The sequence below is a fragment of the Vigna unguiculata genome, chromosome 11 (assembly GCF_004118075.2).
Source record: "Vigna unguiculata cultivar IT97K-499-35 chromosome 11, ASM411807v1, whole genome shotgun sequence".
Taxonomy (NCBI): Eukaryota; Viridiplantae; Streptophyta; class Magnoliopsida; order Fabales; family Fabaceae; genus Vigna; species Vigna unguiculata.
The window spans coordinates 218,332-239,764 of record NC_040289.1 but is presented as its reverse complement, the minus strand read 5'-3'; the positions used below and the strand labels follow the sequence as shown (position 1 = coordinate 239,764).

General features: G+C 32.5%; 3 protein-coding genes across 10 annotated transcripts; all 3 read left to right on the top strand.

The window, feature by feature from the left end:
- Window positions 1-1,052: 1,052 nt before the first annotated feature.
- LOC114170043 (zeaxanthin epoxidase, chloroplastic-like) lies at window positions 1,053-5,455 on the top strand. Of its 4 annotated transcripts, none has more exons than XM_028055517.1 (10): window positions 1,053-1,669; window positions 2,426-2,588; window positions 2,679-2,753; window positions 2,851-2,951; window positions 3,041-3,156; window positions 3,408-3,628; window positions 3,910-3,992; window positions 4,201-4,315; window positions 4,956-5,041; window positions 5,127-5,455. In XM_028055517.1, exons 1-10 carry the CDS (start codon window positions 1,227-1,229, stop codon window positions 5,134-5,136), a joined length of 1,413 nt encoding a protein of 470 aa, XP_027911318.1. In that variant the 5' UTR covers window positions 1,053-1,226; the 3' UTR covers window positions 5,137-5,455. The 4 variants fall into 4 exon arrangements, with proteins under 4 accessions (XP_027911318.1, XP_027911315.1, XP_027911316.1 ...); XM_028055514.1 differs by having other exon boundaries at window positions 4,935-5,041; XM_028055515.1 differs by having other exon boundaries at window positions 1,054-1,669; window positions 3,414-3,628; window positions 4,935-5,041.
- Window positions 5,456-9,168: 3,713 nt separating this feature from the next.
- Window positions 9,169-12,480, top strand: LOC114170045 (60S ribosomal protein L3). Of its 2 annotated transcripts, none has more exons than XM_028055521.1 (6): window positions 9,169-9,247; window positions 9,366-9,465; window positions 10,609-10,719; window positions 11,009-11,313; window positions 11,499-11,908; window positions 12,034-12,480. In XM_028055521.1, exons 2-6 carry the CDS (start codon window positions 9,381-9,383, stop codon window positions 12,290-12,292), a joined length of 1,170 nt encoding a protein of 389 aa, XP_027911322.1. In that variant the 5' UTR covers window positions 9,169-9,247; window positions 9,366-9,380; the 3' UTR covers window positions 12,293-12,480. The 2 variants fall into 2 exon arrangements, with proteins under 2 accessions (XP_027911322.1, XP_027911320.1); XM_028055519.1 differs by having other exon boundaries at window positions 9,173-9,247; window positions 9,352-9,465.
- Window positions 12,481-13,712: 1,232 nt separating this feature from the next.
- Window positions 13,713-19,580, top strand: LOC114170046 (splicing factor 3B subunit 4). Of its 4 annotated transcripts, none has more exons than XM_028055525.1 (10): window positions 13,713-13,775; window positions 13,951-14,080; window positions 14,170-14,218; window positions 14,313-14,401; window positions 14,498-14,554; window positions 15,208-15,270; window positions 15,362-15,427; window positions 15,713-15,799; window positions 18,579-18,672; window positions 18,783-19,580. In XM_028055525.1, the coding sequence occupies exons 2-10, from the start codon at window positions 13,976-13,978 to the stop codon at window positions 19,268-19,270; spliced, it is 1,098 nt and encodes a 365-aa protein (XP_027911326.1). In that variant the 5' UTR covers window positions 13,713-13,775; window positions 13,951-13,975; the 3' UTR covers window positions 19,271-19,580. The 4 variants fall into 4 exon arrangements, with proteins under 4 accessions (XP_027911326.1, XP_027911323.1, XP_027911324.1 ...); XM_028055522.1 differs by having other exon boundaries at window positions 13,713-13,818; XM_028055523.1 differs by having other exon boundaries at window positions 13,713-13,818; window positions 13,936-14,080.
- Window positions 19,581-21,433: the final 1,853 nt, after the last annotated feature.

The window sequence follows — 21,433 nt, the reverse complement described above, 5'->3', positions numbered from 1 at the left end:
CAGACACGTACACGAACGCCTTTCTGTAACAGTAATCACGTAAAAGTGATAAAATCTGATTATTTTTTGTTAGATCGTTCCATTGAACTCATCTTTTACTTTTGATACTAATTTTTGGATTAAGTTTTTACTCTTAGATAAAAGTTATAAGTCTCGATTTGGTGGGATGATCGATTGAATATATTAAAAAATTGGGATAAATATGTTTTTGGTCTTTTAATTTTCGGTGAAATTTGAAATTAGTCCATTTTGAAACTTTGGACCAATTTAATCTTTCATCTTTTAAAATATGGGAATCTAGTCTTTTTAATCAAATTTTGTTAAGTTTATTTGATATTTCAAAGTACGTTTTATAATAGCATTTGACTTAATATTAAAGCAAAAATGTGTCAACATTATAAACAACTCAAATACAATCGTGCAATGTATACAAAACATCAAATAAATCTAACAAAATTTGATTAAAAAGACTAAATTTACGTATTTCGAAAAAATGAATAACTAAATTGGTTAAAAATTTTAAAATAAACTAATTTCAAAATTTACTGAAAATTTAGGGACCAAAAACATATTTAACCCAAAAAAAATTGATACTCAATTGAATAAAAAAATTATGTAAATAAAAATAAATTATAAATTTAAATAAAAAAATTAAATTGCTTATTAAACATATTAATAATTTAAAAAAAATAATAATGTGGATAATAACCAGAACAAACAATGACAATATTATTAAAAGATCGTTATTATTGAAAGTTAATATATTAAAGAAATAATTGATATTACTTAAAACTGAACAATTAATTACTCTTAAGGAAAAAAAATTATTTTATTTAAATTCTTATCTGTCTAAAGAACCTATTAAAACGCTAATGTCCAGAGGTACACAATGAAATATCATATATTTGAAGACACTTAATGATACTAGTTATTGCATTAATATGTGATGTTAATAAAACATTTAAAAGACATTAAGAAGAACCCAAATAAGAAAAATATTTAATGATTCACAGAAATTCCATTTATTTAATTTATATTGCAAAAGTGTTGAAGTTTGTCTAATTTATGTGAGTTCAGAAAAAGAACTGGCAAAGCGCACTAAGGCTGTTAATAGAGTACTGTGTTGAAGCAGAAGAAGACACTGTTTTTGTTCATCCAAATTCATCAGAAAATCCACTCTCACAACCATCTGTTACTGAATTCTTCATCCAATCCATTGGTGATCAATGGCTTCTGTGCAGATCCTGTGTGCATGCACAAGTAGTAGCCAGGTTCAACACCAGGGTTCGATCAGATACAGATATGGATACCCCAGTGAGAAGATGAATGAAAAAAGGTGTTCAGTCAGAGTTGAAGGTGGGAATGGAATGGTTCTTTCAAGTTCAGAGGAAGAGAAGAGAAAGCTGAGAGTGTTGGTGGCTGGTGGAGGCATTGGTGGCCTTGTTCTGGCTCTGGCTGCAAAGCACAAAGGGTATGCAGTGAAAGTGTTTGAGAAGGATTTGAGTGCTGTTAGAGGGGAAGGTAGGCACAGAGGCCCAATTCAACTCTTGAGCAGTGCCCTTGCTGTGTTGGAAGCCATTGATCAGAGTGTTGCATGGCAGATAATGGAGGCTGGCTGTGTCACTGCCAATAGGACTAATGGCCTTGCTGATGGTCTATCTGGAGAGTGGTAATTTCTTATGTTTCTTCATGTTCTTCTCTCTGATTGCTGTTCTTTGAAGCACAACATGAAACTTCAATAAGACAACATGGTATATGCTATATAGTATAGGACAAAGCATAGATACTGTTTTTTGACTGTTTTTTTTGTATTGTTCTTTGATTAAAATTGGAGTTTCATTTCATCTCAGAAATTTTTGTTATAAAGGTGTGCATGCACTAAAAGATTACTCTGATTACCTATGTGAAACTCCAATTCTAACAGGAGAATAATGCCAGAAGAAGATCCTGAAGAACTCTGTCTAAGTTCTGTCATATATCAGACACTATTTAAATTTAGGAGTACTAGAAATACACTCTCCATCTGCAATTGGTTAAAAATTATTGGAAACTAGGAATCATGGGAGAGACTCATTACATAAGAAGTAAAATCCAATCCACAAAACCTTGTGATTTCCAATAAGTTTTGGTCAGTAATAAAACTTGTATTCAAAAGATTGTGTTGCTAGCATTTTCATTTTAGTCAGTATGTGTTTGAATATGGTTGAAAGAAACCACTGTACTGTGGCATGCTAATTATGTTAGTTACTATGTTAACTTGGCCTTCTGAAGGCTTGTACTTGAAAAAGTCTTCTGTGAGATCTTAGATTATTGCAGTTTTATTTTCTATACATTGCTTATGACCATCTCAGAAGGTTTTAGGTGGTTTAATATACAAATTTTGTTTTATTGTCACTCTCTTTTCTTTTTCTTTTTTCCATTTCAGGTTCGGTGAGTTTGATCTTTTGACTCCTGCTTCAAGGAAAAGGCTTCCTCTTACCCTAGTCATATGTAGGATGACACTGCAAGATATATTAGTGAATGCAGTTGGTCCAAACATACTAAGAAACAAATCTAAAGTTGTGGATTTTATTCAGGAACCTAGCAAGGTTTGAGTTTCTCTGAACAACTAATTTCTGATTGCACAAGACTTGTGTTAGTGTTTTTCTGATTTTTGACGTTTTTTCCACTCACATCAGGTTAGAGTGATCCTTGAAAATGGTGAGCAACATGATGGTGATATCTTAATAGGAGCAGATGGAATATGGTCAGAAGTAAATTATACCACCCTTCTCTTCCAGTTTTGTTTTCAAGCCAGTTCCTTGTTTTTCTTGCTTTTTCCATTCAATCTATTATGTTTTGTTTTCTCAGGTTCGTTCGAAACTCTTTGGGCGCCAAGAAGCAAATTACTCAGGTTTCACATGCTATAGTGGATTAACAAGTTATGTACCACCATATATTGATACAATTGGGTAGGTACTTCATTCCCAAATAACATGTTAGGACAAGGTTAATAAGCTATTCTACTGTTTGAAGTTTCTGATTTGGTGATTAATTGAAGGTATCGGGTGTTCTTGGGCATGAACCAGTACTTTGTTGCTTCAGATGTTGGCCATGGAAAGATGCAATGGTATGCTTTCCACGGGGAACCCCCTTCAAATGTCCCTTTCCCAGAAGGTATGTTTACCTTGTGTTGTATGGAAATTGGATTTCTGTTGTCTATCTGTCAAGTTTTCAGAATATAGTGATGGATACTGATTTTAATGTTTTAAAATATATTCAAAGTTTTTTTTATATATCAACATCAGTGTATTTTGAGGTCTCAATAGAGAAACAAATACCAAAATCTCAGCAGAGAATCTGGATTTGTGCTGTGTGTATCAATTGCTATGGTGGTTGAAAATTTGAAACAAGTTCATTTGTCCAAGTTTCAGCAGGTAAGAAGAAGAGGATTTTGGATCTCTTTGGTAATTGGTGCAATGAAGTGATTGCACTCATATCAGAAACACCAGAGAATATGATTCTGCAGAGGGATATATATGACAGAGACATGATAAACACTTGGGGAATTGATAGAGTGACTTTGTTGGGTGATGCAGCTCATCCAATGCAACCAAATCTTGGTCAAGGGGGTTGCATGGCAATAGAGGTTGGTCATCTGCAACATTCAACATCCAAAATGAAATGCATTTCCTTCAGAATACACAATTCTGGCAGCATTAATATATATATATATAGTGCTTCATGTATAATATATACGTTATAACTAAAATCTTCATTTTGTTTATTAATGTGCCTTATTTTCAGTTTCATTCCTCTATAAAACTATAGCTATACCTAAGTAGCTAACCTCTTCAGGAATAAAACAAGAATCAAAGGTGTGAAATGTATTCTCTTAATTTCCCTTCTTCTGTTGTAATACATTTTCAGGACTCTTACCAATTGATACTTGAGCTTGACAAGATTTCTGAACATGACCCTGATGAGTCTGAAGTTATCTCAGCCCTTAGAAGGTATCATATTTGTATTCTCTTTTGTTTTCCTCTTTGGTATGTCATTTGTTATTTTAAACAGAAAATGATTCTCCCTTTTGATACCATCTGAATGTGAAAAGCATCACATTCTCTTACAACTCCTAAATGTGTTGTCACCTTAATTCATGACCCTGAAACTGGTATGCTGATAATTTGGTTGAACTTTTGTGACTTCATCTTTTGTTAGATATGAGAAGAAAAGAATTCCAAGAGTAAGGGTGCTACACACAGCTAGCAGAATGGCATCAAAAATGCTAGTCAACTATCAACCCTACATTGAATTTAAATTTTGGCCCCTTTCAGTATGTCCTCTCTTCATCTTCATCCCTGCAGAATTTAATTGAGACAAAATTTAGATGCAGTTTCTTATGTTCTTTCAATATTGTTCTCAAAGTAGAATCAAAGTTTCAACTTGATAGCTCATACAGGAACGTTTCCATTAAAGCTCATAGTGACTTATGCAGGCAATTGTTCCCACAAGACAAGTTTTTCCACTCCAACCTGTTTGATAATTTGTTTTTGCCCTCATAGGACAATTTTCTTAAAGAATGTAAAAAGATGTAATAGAGAACAATTTGGAACTTATTTTATCATTTCATCTTCTACTATATACACTTTTTCTTATAATATACTCACTGACACAAAAATGTAACATTTCAAAACAGAAAAAACAGTCCTAAACAGAGGCAAAAGTTAAGACTCATGAGATTATGTACTTGGTAAAAGCTTGAAATATTTTTCTTCTGTGAAAATATTTTTCTTTCTGAAAAACGTCTGTATTCACCATTGAATAAGAGAATAGCAGCAAAAAGCATCTAAAGAACTGCATATAAAGTTTTGTCCATTTAAATGTGTAAAATCTCCAATTCTATCTACTCACCAAAACAAAAATGTTGTGACACTTGACCTTTTGATCTTCAGAATAATATAACAAATATGCAGATAAAGCACCCTGGAATTCATGTGGCTCAAGCCCTTTTCAAGTTCACTTTTCCACAGTTTGTTACTTGGATGATGGCAGGACATGGGTATCAACTTTGCAGAATTCATTTGAACCCTCTTTCTTGTTTTTCATATGAAGTTTTGAATATTGATTTTGGTCTCTTTTTTCAGGCTGTGGTGAACACACACATGCAACATGATGAAAAAAAAAGGGTCATCAATTTTAACATGATAATAACAGTTGAAGTTAATTTTATTGGGGTGTGTAGGATTTTTTTCTATTATGTATTGAGGGTGAAAGAAAGTGTAATTATTGATTTCAATAATGACATAGATCTTTGAAGAATTAAAACAACCTTGATTTTCATAAAGGGTAGGAGTGATTGAATCTTTGTTGTTGTGATGTGTAGTGGAAATGGCTTTGTATTATGAGTCGCATGGATTGTGTATAGTGTGTGGAATGTTTTACACCAAAATATGGAATTGCTTTTGCAGAGACACAGGATGGTGATGATAATGATGATGTCTTGCCACTGTTATACTTTCATTATTAAAAAGTTAGATTAAAAAAATAAGACTATCGATATTGAATGTTGATGTTTAATGTCAAAATGATAAAAACAACATTATAAATTGTTGGGATTTGGGGTTTTGGAAATATAACAGACATACATAGAAGAGGTTATCATTTTCTTTTATTTATGTCATATATATATATATATATATATATATATATATATATATATATATATTATATTATAATATGATAGAATAGTAAATATTTATAATACTTTTAAATCTTAATTTTCTAAATATAAATAATAAATAATTATGATATTTTAAAAATTTGAAAGATTTCTTATAAATTAATTTAAATAAAGAGGTATTAAACAAATATTTTCAACGTTCTTTCTTATCTTTATTTATACATATATATATATATATATATATGTATGTATTTGAATTTATATTTGATTCTTCATTATTGATTTCCTTTATTTATTTATTTTTCTTTTCCCATGAAATCTCGTCTTCATTGAATTTTACATTTTTTATTATATATTTTATCTATCAACCCCGTATTTTGTTTTTTTTCTATTGCATATCACATGGAAGAAATATTGAAATATTATGATGTTAGAATGTGACTTTTCATCCATTTTTCTTATTTTTTTAATCATATTTCTTCAAGATTCAAGAGATATTCATATTTTTTTTATATTGATCTTTCTTTTATATCTTATTAGTTAATTAGTTAATTCTTCTTTCATTAAATCTAAAGCGATACATTTTTCTTTTATGTGAACTTTAAATACTTTTAGATTATTTGAATTTTTAATCATAGAAAGTTTGTTTTCAAAAGACACTTTATAATATTTCTCTAACAATTAACAAATCTTGATTAATCTTAATAACATATAAAATATGAGAAATTAATTTGACTCTTGAATGAATCATAATTGTAATAGTTCTTATGTTATTTGCAACAAGTTTTTTTTTTTATTCCCTTCTTCTTTCTTTAGAAATATGTGATTTCTGAAGTTCTTGGGGATATTTTCGATCACAAAAACGTGTGATTTGTATAACCATTGTCTATGTCTATAAGTCAACCTCTTTTTTGTAGATTTGTTAGGTTGTAAAACATAATGTTTCAAGAAGTAGATAATTTATTGACTTGTCTTGTACAATCTTGACATCTTTTTGGAAATGTTGGGATTTGCATACCTTTTATACAAGTTCCACTTAATCACATTTGTGATATTCTTCATCTCACAACCAAGGTACATTTAATTGCGTGAGATTCTCTGATTAATTTATGTTGCTCTTACACTTGCAAGACATGTATCACTTCTATTAGAGTATCTATAAACATTTCTTTTTTGTGTTTTTCAATAAAGTAATAGATGTTTCATGCATTTCTACATCGTTGCTAGAGTTTTCTCAATCATAATGAGGACCAGATTGAAACATGAACAATTAAACAAGACTTTGTCTTTGTCTTATTTACTTTTTTCTTTTCATTTTGATTTGAGGCAGGATATTCGGTTGTGGATGAATGATGTAATATTTTTTCATAGTTTTCCATAAATTTAGTCCTTGTACACAAATTTGCATTACCATGAAGAAGGTTATAATTTTATTTTATTCATGTAATGTCTATGTATAAAACAAATTGTGACACATTATCATATATTTTCAATGTTAGTAATGAAAGCTTCAACTACAACCTTACTATTACATTTAGACTTCATGGAAATGAAGTATCCAAAATTAGACTGTGAATCCACTACTTTAAAAATGGTGGAAAATCCTTAGGAATGAGATAATTGCACAATAAAATCCATGACTATATCTTCCCATATTTGTTGAGGAATGGGAAGAGGCTACAATAATCCTATTGGCAACACATGAGCAGCCTTGGCTTGTTGACAAATTGCACATTCTCTCACAAACTTGCTAATATCACTTCTCATGCTTCCAATAAATTTGAGTTGCGATTTTGGTTATTGTTATATTAACTCTCGAATGCCGACCAATTTTCGAGCTATGAAATTCTTTCATAATCTATTGAATTGATGCATGATCTTGAGGTAAAACATATTTGCCTTTCAACAAGAGTAATCCATTATGTATACTATAATCAGAAGAAGAATGTTGTTCTTGTAAGCGATTTTGATAGATTTTGGATAATTGAGGAACACTTTGATTCAAAATTATCACCTTATTAACCCAATAATGCACAGGAGTAGAAACAACCATCATAAAACTCTTAGATAAAGCATCAACAAGTATATCTTCTTTCGCTTATGTATATTGGATTGTAAATTCATATCCCAAAAACTTAGGAAGCCACTATTGTTGCTTTAGTGTTTGCAGTTTTTGTTCTAAGAGTTTCTCAAGACTTTTCTGGTATGTTTTAATTGTGAACTTATGACCCAATAGGTGATGTCTGAATTTAGCCAAAACCTTTATTATAACATAAAACTCGCGAACATATGCTGACTAATGCATTCTCAAGTATAGCTTCTTAGAGAAATATGTAATAGGATGTTTGTTTTAACTAAGGACATCACCCACTCCACTTCCTGAAGCATCAATATCCAATACAGAAATCTAATTAACAAAATTTGATGGTATCCCGACCTCAAATCCAATTTAGAAAATAAAGAAGCTCCAAACAAGTCATCAATTAATTCATCCATCGTCAAAATAGGGAAACTACATTTGATAGTCACTACATTGAGAGGCCTGTAATTTGTACAAACTCTCGATGACTCGTATTTCTTTTTCATCAAAATGATGGCAGAAGATAAAAGACTTTTACTATGTTGTATAACGCATTCCTCTAATATAATTGACACCAACTTCTCAATTTATTCCTTTTGACTCTGTGGGTATCTAAATGGTTTAACCTTAACATGTTCAGAACCTTCCACTAAAGGAATATGATGATCATGGGACCTCAGATGAGGTAAGCTATTGGGAGTATGAAACACGTCAATGTTAGTGTGCAATAATAATGCTAATCATGGTTCCATAGTAATCGGTAAGTCCAACATAAATTTATGACTAACATTTGCTTATATAAATTACATACTATAAACTTTAGCAATAGAATTGGTAGCCACTATTCTTCTTATGTGATGTAATTGTGCATATTCTTGTATCAACTCACAATCCCCTTGACGTTGTGAATTTACTCTGGAATAAAAATTTCAATTGTAATTTATTATAATTCGTAATGTGAGGACCAAGTGTTTTTAACCAATTGACTCTTAGAATGAGGCCCACACCATATAAAAAAGCAAAATTATTAATAATTGAAATATATTTCCTTGATTGGAAAGTTGTTCGAAACATTTCCAAAAAATTGAAAAACATTTTGTAATAGTTGATTCATAGCTAAATAAATTTAGTTATTTTAACTTAATTACGTATATCATATATATTTAAAACTAATATTTGAGTTGTTAAACATTCTTGCCTCGATCTTAGTCCAAAATATCGTTTAAAAAGTTTTAAAAAATTAACATCAGAAGAACTATTTTTGCTCATTTAAAGTTGAGACTAAAATTAACGCTATTCAACAATAATATAGTTAAAAATTATTGTAGTTTGGGCCGTTAGAGGGATTGTCCAAAAGCATTGCTTTGGAATCCGAAGCCCATTTATTTAGGGTTGAATGTGGCAGTGCGGCGCCTTGTGAGGGCTATATATATAAAGAAGAGTGTTTGCGAAACCCTCATTCACAGTTCTTCCCTTTCTCTCTATCTCTCATTGTAACGCTGCTGGTATGTTATCAACCATTTTCTGTTACCTGATTTGCTTACAATGGATCTTGTAGTATTTTCCTTCTTTTCTCTTTTCGATTTCATTGATTAGTGCATATGTTTAGTGTTGATTTAACAGTTGAAGCTGCAGACGATGTCGCATCGGAAGTTTGAGCACCCCAGGCACGGTTCCCTTGGCTTTCTCCCAAGGAAGCGAGCTTCTCGTCACCGTGGAAAGGGTGACGTGTTGATTATTTTTGGTCTATTTGTTTGATATTTTTTGTTACTGTTCTTAACTGTGAGATTTGATTGATCTTGCCAAGGGATTTTGGGATCTTAATTAACTGTAAGTGCTTGAAACCAATATCTTCCTTGTAAAGAGATTTTGTGCACTGTGCTGGCATGAACAGTTTATTGCCATTACCTGGTGACGATTGAACAAAATTGCTTCCGTAAAAAAGTGAGTAATCAAGGCTGGAGTCTCAGAAACGGCTCTTCTTACCAAAATTCTGTTAAAGGTTTTGGGATGGAAAACTAATGAGCTCGAGAATTGGCATGCATTTCGCCATAGGCCTTTGGTTTGGAAGCATTTCTTCATCGCTATTGGTATTTGGTGGCATTCTGTTTTATGCTTGGCACGCGGAGCTTGAACAAAATTTTCTATTTAACCTACCAAATCTTATAGGAAAACGAGTACTTTCGGTATTTTTTATTCAATATTGAAGTTTTTAATGATTTTTGGAAGCGTTTTCAAAGTTGATTTTGAAAGAAAGTGATTTCGCCAAAATTCATTTTGAAATCGTGATTTATGTTAGTAAACTAGTTAGTAATCATTATTTGCATTCTTTTTTCTTACAATTCAAGCAATTTTCTTTCATTTTAACTCAATCAACCTAGTTGTAGAATCTATGCGAACATAATATGTGAACATTAATCTTAAATAATGATTTCTATACTTGGAATTTTCCTTTAATCAAGGGAATTGCAACAGGTGACGTGGATATGAAAATTCAAGCATTGTATTTGTATTGTAATTATTTATGATTTTAAACCTTTTTGGGGTAATGTCTTTGCAATTCAGATGTTTTCCAATAAAGGCTTGGGTTTGCGGATTTTGATTAATCGTATTCTTTATCATATAATTTAAAAATTCAAACATCATTCATACTGTTGGTCATTGTTTAATCTTTTGAAGTTGTATTATTATTTAATGATAGATGTATCATACATCATCACTTTGAAATACACTTCTAGGTAAGCACTTGTATGCATTGTAACTGTCGAAGTTATGTTGTATGTAACACCTATACTGTATGATGTTAGCTTAAGTCAATATGTTATTGATAGTTGTCGTGACAAGCCTTGTGTTTTTTATACTGCAGTGAAGTCTTTCCCTAAAGACAATCCTAGTCAACCATGCAGGTTGACTGCCTTTGTGGGCTACAAGGCTGGAATGACCCACATTGTCAGGGAGGTTGAGAAACCAGGATCAAGTAAGCATAGATTTTTGTCTAAATTATGTGAAACAGACCAAACTGTAATGGTCATTTCTGAATATTTCTATAGATATTACATGGATCTCGATTGTTCACTTTTTATTTGTTCTGTGATGGACTAATTAATTACACGTGTCAGTTGTTTGTTCCTTTTACAAGAGTCATCTTTTATTGCTTATTTTGCATTCTTTTTACTGTCACTATGTGAATACTTATTGGGGTTTTATATTTTTATATATATTCCATGCATTTTAATGGTTGCCTTGTATATTTTCTTCTGTTGTAGAACTTCATAAGAAAGAAACATGTGAAGCTGTCACTATCATTGAAACTCCTCCGTTGGTTGTTGTTGGAGTTGTGGGATACGTGAAGACACCACGTGGCCTTCGTACACTCAATACTGTTTGGGCTCAGCATCTAAGTGAAGAAGTCAGGAGACGGTTTTATAAGAATTGGTGCAAATCTAAAAAGAAGGCTTTTACCAAATACACAAAGAAGTATGAAACGGAGGAAGGGAAGAAAGATGTTGAATCTCAGCTTGAGAAACTGAAGAAGTATTCAACTGTCATTCGCGTTCTTGCTCATACTCAGGTAGAGGAAGTGTTTAGGTTGTCTGAGTTTGGTTAGTTTTTTATGTTGATATAATGTGGCGTGTCGTGTCTTTTTTTTCTTTTTTGATTTTTTCGTAAAAATGTTGAACGATTTTGTAATGTCAACTGATTTACTGGCTACTCTGATTATTATTGAATTGTAATGGTTTTTATTTTTTACTGTAGATAAGGAAGTTGAGGGGTCTGAAACAGAAGAAAGCACATTTGATGGAGATCCAAGTTAATGGTGGAACAGTATCACAGAAGGTGGATTACGCATACAGCTTCTTTGAGAAGCAAATCCCAGTGGATGCAGTTTTTCAGAAAGATGAGATGATTGATATCATTGGTGTGACTAAGGGTAAGGGTTATGAAGGTGTTGTGACTCGTTGGGGTGTTACTCGACTCCCTCGCAAGACTCACAGAGGTCTGAGGAAGGTTGCTTGTATTGGTGCCTGGCACCCTGCCCGTGTTTCTTTCACTGTTGCCAGGGCTGGTCAGAATGGTTATCATCATCGAACTGAGTTGAATAAGAAGATTTACAAAGTTGCCAAGACTGGCCAAGAGTCACATACTGCCATCACTGAGTTTGACAGGTACACTAGTGCCTCTTTGTTATTTTAGTCTGTGTTGTGGTGCCAAATGGTTTATATGCAGATTGTTTAAGATAATGAAAAACTTTGATGTGATTTGTTTGCTAAGTTTACTTTAACAATGACAGGACTGAGAAGGATATTACGCCTATGGGTGGATTCCCACATTATGGTGTTGTGAAGGATGATTACATTATGGTGAAGGGATGCTGTGTTGGACCCAAGAAGAGGGTTCTCACTCTTCGTCAATCCCTTCTCAAACAGACATCTCGGGTGGCTTTGGAAGACATCAAACTCAAGTTCATAGACACCTCATCCAAGTTTGGACATGGCCGATTCCAGACCACTCAGGAGAAACAAAAGTTTTATGGTCGATTGAAGGCATAAAACTTTTCATTTTAATGTTCCTAGTGTCATCAATTTTTGCAGCAACATACATTGTATTTTCTCTTTTTTGCGTTTTTCTCTTTTTAAATTTCAATTTGGTAATGATAACTTCTGTTGGTAGCTATTAATCAATTCAGCTCATCAGTTGCCAGTTCTATAAATTAAGTTTTTGCTGATTTTACGGTCAAGCGAGTGTGGTTGCTGAAATTTAGTCTGTCATTTTTTTATAGTTATGAACAAATCTAATTAATCACCAAGTTTGTTTGCTTAATCATGTATTCAAAGCTTCACTTATTATTCGCAATAAATGATCTTTTTAGATTTAAGTTAAATTGTTGTTGTGTAATTATTCTTTAGAAGCAATCCAAGATAACTTTATTTCAGAAAGAGTATTTTCAACTATAAGTCAAATGTTTTTAAAATTTTGAAAAATCATGAAATTTGGTTGTACTAATCATTCTCTGATCTCTGTAACCTCATTTAATTTTTCTACAGATAAAAGAAAAGTCCCTCCTGAAATTTTTTCATCTGTATTTTCTCCTTTTTTCGTTCTATAATTTCTTATTTCTAATTCACCTCTGATTGATAAGAAGGCACGAGATCATTTAATTTTCATTTGAATTTCCGACGTTTAAAGATTTGACCATGTTTTAAGGAAGTTTTAATAGTTTATGATAAGATTAATACAATTTTAAAATAATTAAAATTGTGAAAGAATTAATATCAATATTTTGTATCATAATATGTAATTTATTTACTCAATATTTGGTTGTACTCATTTCAACAATTTTCAATATTTAATAAATCCTACTTAATTCTTTCAAACATCAAACACATAAATTTGTAATCTAATTTCTATTTTCAAATGCGTCTATCTGGACAGATAATAAAAGGAATCCTTACGAACACTCTTATTTTTCTTTGATATATACAAATCTTTATCATTTTATTCTTTAAGATTTTTTACTTTTAATTTTTTTTAATTAACTAGTCCTAATAACAAAAACTATAAACAAAATTATAAAAAATAGTTTACATATCTATATTTGTAAAGACAATTATTTTTCATACACAAATATTTATTATTTTACATTTTAGATTTTTTAATTATTTTTCAAACTCAAATAACTATCGATAAAAAAGGTTATACACAGTAAAATTATAAAAATTTCTTTTTAGAATTATTGTTATGATTTTTTAATATTTTTATTTTAATAATTATTATAATAATATTTTTATTATCATAAGAAAAATATGGATACACATTCCCGCGCATGTTTCTTTTATTTTTGAACTTTAAGTAATTATATTATCTTTAACTATACATTAAATAAAAATGTTAAATTTAAAGTTAGATCAGACTAAAATAATCTGATAAATAGTATTTGAAAGAAAAAAAAAAAAAAAAGAAAACTGCTGAGGTATCCCTAACAGGCCTAGCAAACATTCGCGGGTCATTCATACAGAGTTGAGCTTTCTCACAGTTGGGTTTTCTCTCTTCTCCTCTTTACTTTCATCTCTCTCAGGTTTGTTTGTTTACTGTGACTGTATCAGTAACTGCAACTGTTTGCATCTAACCTGTTTGACAAATTGACATTCATTTACTTGACTTGAACTCTTCCTATTCATTCATCTTATCGTAGCTGTTATCCATCCAGAGAGAAGTAAGGGTTGTTCGATTCCATGACGACTCGAATTGCACCTGGTGTGGGAGCCAATTTGCTCGGCCAACATGCCGCTGAGAGGAATCAAGATGCCACTGCTTATGTCGGCAATCTCGACCCTCAGGTAACTAACCTTCCCTTTCTGCACTTTCCTCACTCCCTTAACCAATTACCATTCTTCTAGGGTTTATACTTTTTCTCTCTGTACTTCAGATAAGCGAAGAATTATTGTGGGAGTTGTTCGTTCAAGCGGGTCCAGTGGGTATGTTTTATTGTTTTTGTTTCGTCACCATCTGATTTGTTCGTTTTCTTAGTTTTAGGTTTAAACATACTCACTTTTCTTTCGTATGTTTAAGTTAATGTCTATGTCCCGAAGGACAGAGTGACCAACCAACACCAGGGTTATGGGTTTGTTGAATTCCGGAGTGAAGAAGATGCTGACTATGTAAGTATTGTATCATTTGGAATTCGCTTCTCCAAACCCGAGTAACCTCATTTTGCTAATTTTGGGCTGTTGGCCACCCCTTTTCTTCTATTGCAGGCCATCAAAGTTCTTAACATGATCAAGCTTTATGGGAAACCGATCCGTGTGAATAAGGTATTTGCTTGAGAAGCTCGTACTGTCGCTTTGGTTCCCATTTGTTTGTGTGTGGTGTTTAAGCACGGGAATGTTAGTATAGGAATACTTATACCAACTCTCCTGTTTGTTTTCTTGTGTTTAGTTTTCTTTTGAATGGAAGTTGTATTTTTTTTTATTTTTTTGCATTTTAATATGTATGGCTTGTATGATCGAAATTATTAATTAAGATAACTAATGGAACGAAGCCATCCTTAATTGATTCACGATCGCTATTAGTTTCCTTGACCAACTCTCCTGGAGGGATGCTAATTCTCGTTTCTCACGACTCTTGGCTTATAGCTTGGAAATGCACTCTCTTCCTGTCTTTTTTCTTTTACTGTGTATAGTTGTTCCACCTAAGGAATGGGAGAATGACATGTGCTAAGTACTATTTTAAGTAAAATTTGGTTATCGATCTTCTATTTTCCCAACCCTTATTGTATGCATTCCTGGATATCATTCTTATAGTTGAACTTCTCTTATTTTTTAAGTACTTATTAATCTTTCTTAGCTGTATTTTGTTTGTACAAAGTTTGTTTTACACTGTTCAGGTGGGGTCATGTCACCTGATTAAAGAAATATTTAGTTTCCATGTTACTTGATTGATTGATTTGCAATTGTTTTGGTTCCAGGCATCCCAAGATAAAAAGAGCTTGGATGTTGGTGCAAACCTTTTCATTGGCAATCTTGATCCTGTAAGTCACCTAATTATGCACATGTTAAACAGACTCATGCCTTATGCATTGAGTTCAGGACTAAACTTGAGTGCTCCTAATGTTGCTGCAGGATGTAGATGAGAAGCTCTTGTACGATACTTTCAGTGCATTTGGAGTTATTGTTACTAATCCAAAGGTTTGCTCTTTGAATATCTTTATTTTTATCTAATTCCATAATGTCCAGCTAGTAGGAGTTGCTATGCTACTAATTTTCACGCACTGCTGTTTTCTTATTTCTCATTGTTGGCATTTTCCATTTTGTTTTTGTTTAAAAATGTCTAGTATCAAGCCAGTGGCATTTAAAAATACCCACCTGTTTATAGTCTTTTTGCTCTTTAAAAATACCCACATGATAGTCAGAATCCTGGGGAACATACATATTTGTATATGATCTGATATGCAACACTTATTTTTGCTGCAGATCATGAGAGATCCCGAGACAGGAAATTCCCGTGGTTTTGGCTTCATCAGCTATGATTCATTTGAGGCTTCTGATTCTGCCATTGAGGTATGTTTCAGTCTATTTTAATCAATTCTATGAATATAGCAAGGCCAACCTTTCATTTTTTTTGTGCTTACTCAGCACATGTGGATCATTAGTTCAAACTAGTCAAAATATATAACACAATAGTAGGGATGAGGGGTTGCCAATAATTATCAAATCTTAGACTCATTGACCAACTTGTGTTTCTCTAATTGGAAGGTACTAAAATTCCAGGAGTATGTGGTCTTGGATTTGTATTATGCATATAGAAAAAAAATGTTGTAAGGGGTTCCTTCTCTAGTGCTTGACTGTCTACCTAGAGAGATTTGTCTCTTTTATATCATGGGAGGTAGTGTAGGAAACCACAAATACCTAAAATGAAATATTTACAGTTGTTTTTACTTTTCATACCCTAAACAAATAGAAACAAAAACGTGGCAATGCACATACTGAATCCATCAAAATTCAAGGTTCTTATAGTTATATTGTATGATATAACTTATATCTAACTTCCGTATTATTGCTTAATGGTTTGTTTGCATCAATAGTAGCTTTCTAATATATCCTGTTTTCTCTAATTCAAACTGATCAAAATAAAAAAATGGAATAGTTTCCTACTGCAGAAGAGGGAATGACATTACAGACCATTTTGTTTCTGCATGTTGGGACTGAAACAAGGGACAATCCCAACGGTAGGATGAATTTAAAGAAACTAGAAGTTCGAGAATTTTATTTTGACATTTGTATTGCATAATATATTCTTTTTTACATTTTGTTCTAGCGTAGGGCAAAACACTAAGTAACAGAATGCTACACAAACCTAAGTTCTTCAATTTTGGGATGTGGTAGTTCTTCCTGGAATATAGATTTGGGAGTTCTTCTGATTTGTCTTGAACAGGATTGCCTTCACCAAAAGCATGAACCCTTCTTTGTATCTCACTATGTGGAGCTGATAAGTCCTTCTGTTTTTAGCCAACCATGACCGGAAGTATTGATATTCAGATGCTGTAATGCCCCTTCTAAAAGTTGAAGCTAGTAGGAAGCGTGGTAACTTTTAAGGTTAAATTAGATGGAAGGGGTGGAAGTTCTCATAATGTAAAATCAAATACCAACATAATTTAATACATTACGATGAAAAATTCAACCAAAGTTATAAATTAGGGAGATAAAGTACATCTAACCTCTTTTCATTTTATATTAACACATGTATACATTAGAATCTTGTGGATATGTTAGAATCCTATATAATAGCTATTGATATTAGGATCAATTAGATTGATTCTATATTTGTTATAAGCCTAAAACCAAGGTAACTGAATATTTGTGTGAAAACTAATAAAATTTATTGTATGCCTTCACAATTTCTCTCTTCTTAACATGGTATCAAAACCTAATGAGAAGGGAACTGTAATCCATGCTTTCCATGTGGGCCCACTTCTCATAGTTGTTCTGGATTTTTTTTTGCCGCATTTTAGTGTTCATTCATGACAACTTTCTGGCAAGCTTTTTCTGGCTGATGATCATCACAATTGGCATTGCTTTACAAAGGCCTACTCTACAGCTGCCACATCCTCCTAACATTTTTGGACTTTGTTTTCTACCGCACCCTCCGGCAGTGTTTGCTCTCTGATAGTCACCCTGCCTTCTAGACACCATTTGCTCTTCAGCTTCCACACTCTCCAAAAGTTATCTTGCCCTTTGTGCCCTCCAAGCATTTTTCCTTTCCAGCAACCACTATGCCCTTCGAGCCTTTTTGCTATTCAGCACCTGCTGTACCCTTTGAGCAATTTTGCTCTCTGGTAGCCCATTGTGCTCTTTGATAATATGTTTTGCTCTCTGGTAGTCATTGTGTCCTCTACGCATGTTTGCTCTTTGGTGGCCGCTGTTCCCTCGTACGAGTTTTGCTTATCAGCAGCTGCTGCACTTTCAAGCAGTTTTTGCTATCCAGCTGACGTTGGAAAGTTGCTCTTCAGACAGAAGTTGCTGTCCTCTGATCTCTAACGTGACCCCATGATTTGAGCTGTCCTTTTCTGGCAAACATTTTGTGCTTGACTTATGGTCAACTGCCACCATGTCATCTTCACACGCCTACACCAAATTGATGTGTGAAACTGTCGTTATTTAGTTTGTCAGCTCCAACAATCAACTGGCTGACATGTTCATTAAGTCTTTCAAGGGATCTTGTGTTGATAACATTTGTAACAACCAAGCTTGACTTTTACGATACATATGTTCCAGGGGGGAGTTTTAAAAATATGATTTGAAAAAACGAGGCATATCCAAGTGAGAGAAAGTCATGTCCGTATAATGTTTTAAGGGGTCTTGTGTTGATGACATTTATAACAAGCATATTGAAGTTGATTATTTCTTTGACAAAGAAATTCAGTAAGGGTCCTCGGATTAACTACATATGAAATAAGCTCGGTACATGTCCTTTTGTGCTTCAGCTCGAGTCGAGTGTTAGAATCTTGTAGATATATGCTATAATCCTATAGATATAGTAGCTGCTGATATGTGGATCACTTAGATTGATTCTATGTTCACGTTATTAGCCTAAAATAGAGTAGTTGAATATTCCGTAATTATGTTTTCTCAATAAATTGAGTAGCTCTGTTATGGTCTAAACACACGGAACTTATCATATGTCTTCTGAGTTTCTTTATTGTTAACAGTATAAAAAGGTATTAAAATCGTTCAATTTCAATTAGTTGTCTGGGTATCCAAAACACACATAACAATAGAATATAGAAATTAATGTAAGCATTTCCAACCCACTGATATTGAATATTTCTATATTTCATAGGCGATGAATGGACAATATCTTTGCAATCGTCAAATTACAGTGTCATATGCTTATAAGAAAGACACTAAGGGTGAAAGGCACGGTACCCCGGCAGGTAAGGCCCTTTCCTGCTGCTACTTCTATCCTTTTTCTGGATTAATTCATGCCTATTGTTCCTTTTTGTACTATCTGACTATCTGCTAATATATTTCTTCTGTGGTGCAGAAAGAGTTTTGGCTGCAAGTAATCCAACTGCACAGAAGAGCAGGCCCCATACTTTATTTGCCAGTGGACCTCCAACACTTCCCAGTGTTCCTCAGGCTAATGGGGTTGCTCCAGTGCCTCCCCGTCCCTTTGCTAATGGGGTCGCTCCTGGTTCAATTCCCGCCCTTCGTCCACCTCCGCCTCAAGCTGCTGCATTCCAGCCTATGCAAGTACCTGGACAACCAACCTGGCACCAGCAACAGCCCGGCCAACCAATGTTACCTCCTGCAATGCCACCTCCACCTCAAGTTCAGCAGTTCAGACCACCACACCCTGGTATGCAGCAGATGCCACCACCTCCACAAGCTCCTCCCAGGCCTCTTCCACCACCAGCAGTAATGGGAGGTCAGCCACCACCTGTCTGGCGTCCACCACCACCACCCCAGCATCAGGGTGGACGGCCTATGCCATACCCTCAGTCCATGCCGCCGCCACCACCTCCTCAGTAATCCTGCTATGCCACCACCTTTCAATTGAAGGAACGCAAATCATATTGAGTAATGTTCTTGACTCCCAATATCTGGAATTTTGCCCCTTTATTGTTAGTTAGTTGTATTGTTGCGTTATATTTCTGAAATAGTGTAGATTGTAACATGAACTCCATGACAGCTAACAATCTTAAAATTATTCTTGTCCAGTAAAGATAGACACATTTGAGTTTTGGCATCATTTTACCAAGGTTGTTTCCTGTAAGATTATTGATGTGTGATGAAGCAACCAATTGACTTTAATGAGATTATTGAGTTCTAGACTTCCATAGAAATGATATTGTTACGGGAAATGTTAAATTAACATTCATGTGTAAAAGTTGAGTATTGTAGTAAGCTTACATGGATTGGGTTGAAAAAAGGGAAACTTGTCACTGTTTTCATGGACACTTGTTTTTCTAATTCTTTTAAAATGTATTGTCTAGCTATTATTATTATTTATTCCGTACAGATTCCTGTATTTTGTACAGAAATAAGAGCTGCAAAATTTGATGACAAATAAGTCTTGACAAAAAGTTCTTTCCGAAGTATTTGTTTAGAATATTATATTAAATTAGTATATTACATATATTTTCTAAAACTGTGATGTTTTGTTTTTTCTAGAACAAATAATACATTATTTTTCTCGATAGTTTTTCTAAATATAGCAATTTTTAAAATGTGTATGGTCAACCTTGTGCAAATTGTTCAACGACCCTTTTATCTACATAATACGTGCATGTGCATACTGCGAGTCCGTGTACACTGAGAACAGAAAGTAAAAGGGATTTTTTTTTTTTTCTTTCTATGAAGATGTTATCTTTTTGTTTCCTTCTAATCTAGCAATCACTTAGTCTTTTAGAGAAGTAAAATAAAGAATATGTGCCAATAAAAATTATTAAATTTTGTAAAGTGTTCAAATTTTTGTGCTTTCATATATTTCCTTCTCTCATGCAACAATTGGTTAGAGGACAGTATCTAAGGGGAGTGGATTAAGTAATGAACCATTTTGTGTTGGAATCAAATTCCAATGCCTTTTTGTTTTTGCGACTAGCATTTTTTTTTTTCTATAAATTCTTCCTTTTCTCTTTTTCCCTTGGTGAAATAATAGTTAAAAGATTCCGGACTTTGCATTTTCTTATTAAACGTGAAGGAAAAGAAGTAAATAAGAATAATAATTTTGATTGATGCCACATGCATTGATGCTATCATGGATTTGTTTTGACAAATAAAGATTTATTTGCTATTATAAATCTTGTTAAAATAACAAGAACTTAATTAAATTGAAAAATATATATAAGGACAAAAACAAATCAAGCATTTAAATATATAATCAAATTACTAAGTAAGTCCATTAAAATTGTATTTTTTCTAAAGTAAAAATAAATGAGTGGTTTGTATTAAAAATACTAAATAACAGAAATTGAAAATAAAGATGGTTTTTACTGGATAAATTTAATATTTATAAATTTTAAAATTTTGTAGTTAATACTTTTTCTTCCAGCATTAAATTATTAAAGTTTATGGAAATTTTTTTCATAAATTTGAGTACAATGTTTTGTATAAAAGATGTGAATTTAATCATGGTAATACTTTAAACATTGTAAATATTTTAATTTTAAATTTGTTTTTATACTTGAAGAAAATTTTCTAAGAATTTATTTGAACCTCTTATTAAGTGTATAAGTGTATATACCTAAATAGTTCTTTGTAATTGAAATTTGAACAAAATTGTTTTTAGGTCTTGTGTTTAAAAATTAAAAATATTGTTTAGACCTATTCTTTAGAGTTGGGAAGTTATTGGTTTAATTTTAAAATTAAGATGCTGTTAGAATTTAATTTTTTGTTACATTTTTTCTCCACACACAAAACTCATTCATTAATAAAATATTTTTCAAACTCATCTGCATAATACATCATCTCTGATTCTTCTAAAGTTTATTCACTAAAAAAACAAACTTTACATAAAGTATATAGTTTATGTTTAACTAAATATTATTCTACCTGTTTCAAAATTTAGATTCTATTAGAAATACTCGTTTATTGAATATTATACAATAGCACACTGCAGAAAAAAAAGATTACAAAAAATACCATTTCTACACACTCATAAAACCTTTATATAATTTTAATTTCTCAACTAAT

Bases quoted from the DNA above. Each gene is read 5' to 3' on its own strand.
- LOC114170045 (XM_028055521.1), top strand. From the start codon at position 9,381: ATGTCGCATCGGAAGTTTGAGCACCCCAGGCACGGTTCCCTTGGCTTT. The intron at 10,720-11,008 runs GTAAGCATAGAT...CTTCTGTTGTAG, and splicing joins GGTTGAGAAACCAGGATCAA to AACTTCATAAGAAAGAAACA. The intron at 11,909-12,033 runs GTACACTAGTGC...TAACAATGACAG, and splicing joins GCCATCACTGAGTTTGACAG to GACTGAGAAGGATATTACGC.
- LOC114170043 (XM_028055514.1), top strand. From the start codon at position 1,227: ATGGCTTCTGTGCAGATCCTGTGTGCATGCACAAGTAGTAGCCAGGTT. The intron at 2,754-2,850 runs GTAAATTATACC...TTGTTTTCTCAG, and splicing joins CAGATGGAATATGGTCAGAA to GTTCGTTCGAAACTCTTTGG. The intron at 3,157-3,407 runs GTATGTTTACCT...CATTTGTCCAAG, and splicing joins AAATGTCCCTTTCCCAGAAG to TTTCAGCAGGTAAGAAGAAG.
- LOC114170046 (XM_028055525.1), top strand. From the start codon at position 13,976: ATGACGACTCGAATTGCACCTGGTGTGGGAGCCAATTTGCTCGGCCAA. The intron at 14,555-15,207 runs GTATTTGCTTGA...TTTTGGTTCCAG, and splicing joins AACCGATCCGTGTGAATAAG to GCATCCCAAGATAAAAAGAG. The intron at 15,800-18,578 runs GTATGTTTCAGT...TATATTTCATAG, and splicing joins CTTCTGATTCTGCCATTGAG to GCGATGAATGGACAATATCT.